General features: G+C 38.2%; 1 protein-coding gene across 1 annotated transcript, besides 3 other annotated features; it reads left to right on the top strand.

Annotated features, from left to right (window-relative positions):
- Window positions 1-317: 317 nt before the first annotated feature.
- Window positions 318-1959, top strand: PVX_076195 (variable surface protein Vir12-related; the record flags this gene model as incomplete). The annotated part of the gene is made up of 3 exons (XM_001612419.1): window positions 318-344; window positions 483-1654; window positions 1779-1959. The coding sequence occupies 3 exons, from the start codon at window positions 318-320 to the stop codon at window positions 1957-1959; spliced, it is 1380 nt and encodes a 459-aa protein (XP_001612469.1).
- Window positions 1931-2651: a microsatellite.
- Window positions 2652-2688: 37 nt separating this feature from the next.
- Window positions 2689-2897: a microsatellite.
- A 31-nt stretch (window positions 2898-2928) lies between these two features.
- Window positions 2929-3350: a microsatellite.
- Window positions 3351-3370: the final 20 nt, after the last annotated feature.

The raw sequence follows: 3370 nt of genomic DNA, 5'->3' as shown, positions 1-3370 counted from the left end.
TTGGTAGAATTATATGAAATATGTAATAATTACATGTATAGCAAATCATTACCGCATTCCAACGTCATCGTGTATAGAAGAGTTTCAAATTGTTGTATTTTCATGCCCTTATTGTCATAATTATAAATAGCTGAATGTAAAATAATGAGAAATTGTTATTAAATAATAGTACATAAGGATTAATACTTATTTAGACCATAAGAATAATACAAAGGATTAAGTATATACAACGGTAGACTATTATGTAATTTGATTTTTATATATTAATACTTTAAAGAATTTGTATTTTTATACAACTTAGATAAGGTTCCCAAAAAATGACGAAGACACCTGAGGCACAATTGGTATATACATTGTTAAATCATTATTTATATTTTACTATTCATATAATTTATTTTCGTTCGAAGAAGAGTGAAAATTTTGTTAATAGGACCATAATTTTGATACTTATTAAACAATTTTTGTGTGATTATTTTTAGGAGGATGATGCAAAGCAATTAGGATTTGATAAATTGTATGAACAAATATTTTCGAAGGATGGAAAATCTGATAAATATAATAAGCATTGTGATGTATTTAATGGAAAAGATAAGGAAGGAGTGAAAAAACTTTGCACTAAGTTTGTATATTTTTTAGAAAAAATAGCTGAAATAAAGGAATATTATGAACGTGGTGATCATTGCAATTACATGCATTATTGGTTATATGATGAAATAGGAAAAATACATAATAAAGAACAATCCAAAACGTTTGGTAATCTCTCTTCGTCTAAAGAATTCATTGAAGTATCGAAGAAGGTTAATAAAGAAATTAATAGATATACTACTTGTACTATAAAACCTGAAAATGATGTTCGATTAGATGAACTGATAAAAAGGAAATTATCATTTATTTACTTAAAAAAATTTAATGATATTAAGAAAATTATCGAATCCCAAGGTCAAAATAAATGTAAGTATAAGACATATCTTACTAATATTAGTCCATTATATAAAAAGTATAAGGAAGAAAAATGTAAAAATTTAGGGATTTTTGGTTCTGGTCCAAATTACGCTGATTGTTCTTCTACTTCTAAGTATGATCCAAATAAACTAATACCTAAATTAAATGATTGTAAAGGTAACGAAGCTACCGGAAGTGGTAATAGAGGTACTGGATCATGGTTTTTTGGTTTGCTTGGTTCATCAGATGGATCCTCTAAAGAAAATAGGGAAAGCGGTGCTTCAAGAGTTGCAAAGCCTACTGCTCAAGGGGGGGATAAAAGAGCACAAGATGCTCCAAAAACTTTATCAGGTTCACCAGGCCCACAAAGTTTAACATTGTCAACAAGTGCAAGAGGTTCAGGAATTAAACCAGCTGGAGCAGGAGCAGATAAAGGGAGTATAAGTGGACCATCTGCCAATTTGAAACCCGGAACATCAATGAGTCCGCAAACAAAAGAAATTCCTGTGCACGGTATTCCTTCAGTGCCTCCTTCTTCTGAGATTGTAAGAGACGCTGTAGCTCTGCCCATTGCTGAATCCCCTAGTACTTCAGGAACAGTGAATGAAAAGTTAGATTCAAGCTTTTATCGCAACATCATCATGGGGGTAGCAATACTCGGAACAATTTTCTTCCTTTTCTATTACAACATGGTAAATGCGCATTCGATTTTGTGAAGCATGAATGTTGTATTTAGATATATATTTTAATTTTCTTTGCATGTATAATTATAAAGTAAAAATGTTTTCACTCACTCTACATTTTTTTATGTGTTAGTCATCTGGATTAAAATCGAGATTTCCCAAAAGAAAACGAAAGAAAAAAATATTCGAGCGTAATTATTACGAAGAGTATGAAAAAGAGTTTGAGAAGTATGATTCAGAAAATGAGTCTTTAGATTCTCAATCGGATCGGTATTATTTGAATTATCAAGCTGAAGGAGATTACGAGGTTCAGGGTTCAGGGTTTCAGGTTTAGGGTTCAGGGTTCAGGGTTTAGGGTTCAGGGTTTAGGGTTCAGGGTTTAGGGTTTCAGGGTTTAGGGTTTAGGGTTCAGGGTTTAGGGTTTAGGGTTCAGGGTTCAGGGTTTAGGGTTCAGGGTTTAGGGTTTAGGGTTCAGGGTTCAGGTTTAGGGTTCAGGGTTTARGTTTAGGGTTYAAGGGTTTAGGGTTTAGGGTTTAGGGTTYAGGGTTYAGGGTTTCAGGGTTTAGGTTTAGGGTTCAGGGTTYAGGGTTCAGGGTTCAGGGTTTAGGTTTAGGGTTCAGGGTTTAGGGTTYAGGGTTYAGGGTTTAGGGTTTAGGGTTCAGGGTTYAGGGTTYAGGGTTYAGGGTTYAGGGTTYAGGGTTTAGGGTTTAGGGTTTAGGGTTTAGGGTTCAGGGTTTCAGGGTTTAGGGTTCAKGGGTTCAGGGTTCAGGGTTYAGGGTTTAGGGTTTAGGGTTTCAGGGTTTAGGGTTCAGGGTTTAGGGTTCAGGGTTTAGGGTTCAGGGTTTAGGGTTTAGGGTTCAGGGTTCAGGGTTTAGGGGTTCAGGGTTTAGGGTTTAGGGTTCAGGGTTTAGGGTTCAGGGTTTAGGGTTCAGGGTTCAGGGTTTAGGGTTTAGGGTTYAGGGTTYAGGGGTTTCAGGGTTTAGGGTTCAGGGTTCAGGGTTCAGGGTTTAGGTTTAGGGTTCAGGGTTYAGGGTTCYAGGGTTCATGGTTTAGGGTTCAGGGTTTAGGGTTCAGGGTWTAGGGTTCAGGGTTCAGGGTTTAGGGTTYAGGGTTYAGGGTTCAGGGTTYAGGGTTTAGGGTTTAGGGTTTAGGGTTCAGGGTTTCAGGGTTTAGGGTTCAGGGTTTAGGGTTYAGGGTTYAGGGTTCAGGGTTTAGGGTTYAGGTTTAGGGTTTAGGGTTCAGGGTTTAGGGTTCAGGGTTTAGGGTTYAGGGTTCWGGGTTTAGGGTTTCAGGKTTYAGGGGTTYAGGGTTCAGGGTTTAGGGTTCAGGGTTYAGGGTTYAGGGTTCAGGGTTCAGGGTTTCAGGTTTAGGGTTYAGGGTTYAGGGTTYAGGGTTTAGGGTTYAGGGTTYAGGGTTYAGGGTTCAGGGTTTAGGGTTTCAGGGTTCAGGGTTTAGGGTTYAGGGTTTAGGGTTCAGGGTTTAGGGTTYAGGGTTCAGGGTTTAGGGTTCAAGGGTTTAGGGTTCAGGGTTYAGGGTTCAGGGTTCAGGGTTTAGGGTTCAGGGTTYAGGGTTCAGGGTTTAGGGTTTAGGGTTTCAGGKTTTAGGGTTTCAGGGTTTAGGGTTTAGGGTTTAGGGTTCAGGGTTCAGGGTTTAGGGTTCAGGGTTTAGGGTTCAGGGTTTAGGGTTCAGGGTTTAGGGTTCAGGGTTCAGGTTTAGGGTATAGGGTTTCAGGGTTCAGGGTTTAG

This window comes from Plasmodium vivax, genomic scaffold (genome assembly GCF_000002415.2).
Source record: "Plasmodium vivax scf_6762 genomic scaffold, whole genome shotgun sequence".
NCBI lineage: Eukaryota > Apicomplexa > Aconoidasida > Haemosporida > Plasmodiidae > Plasmodium > Plasmodium vivax.
This window is presented reverse-complemented; position numbering and strand designations above follow the sequence as displayed.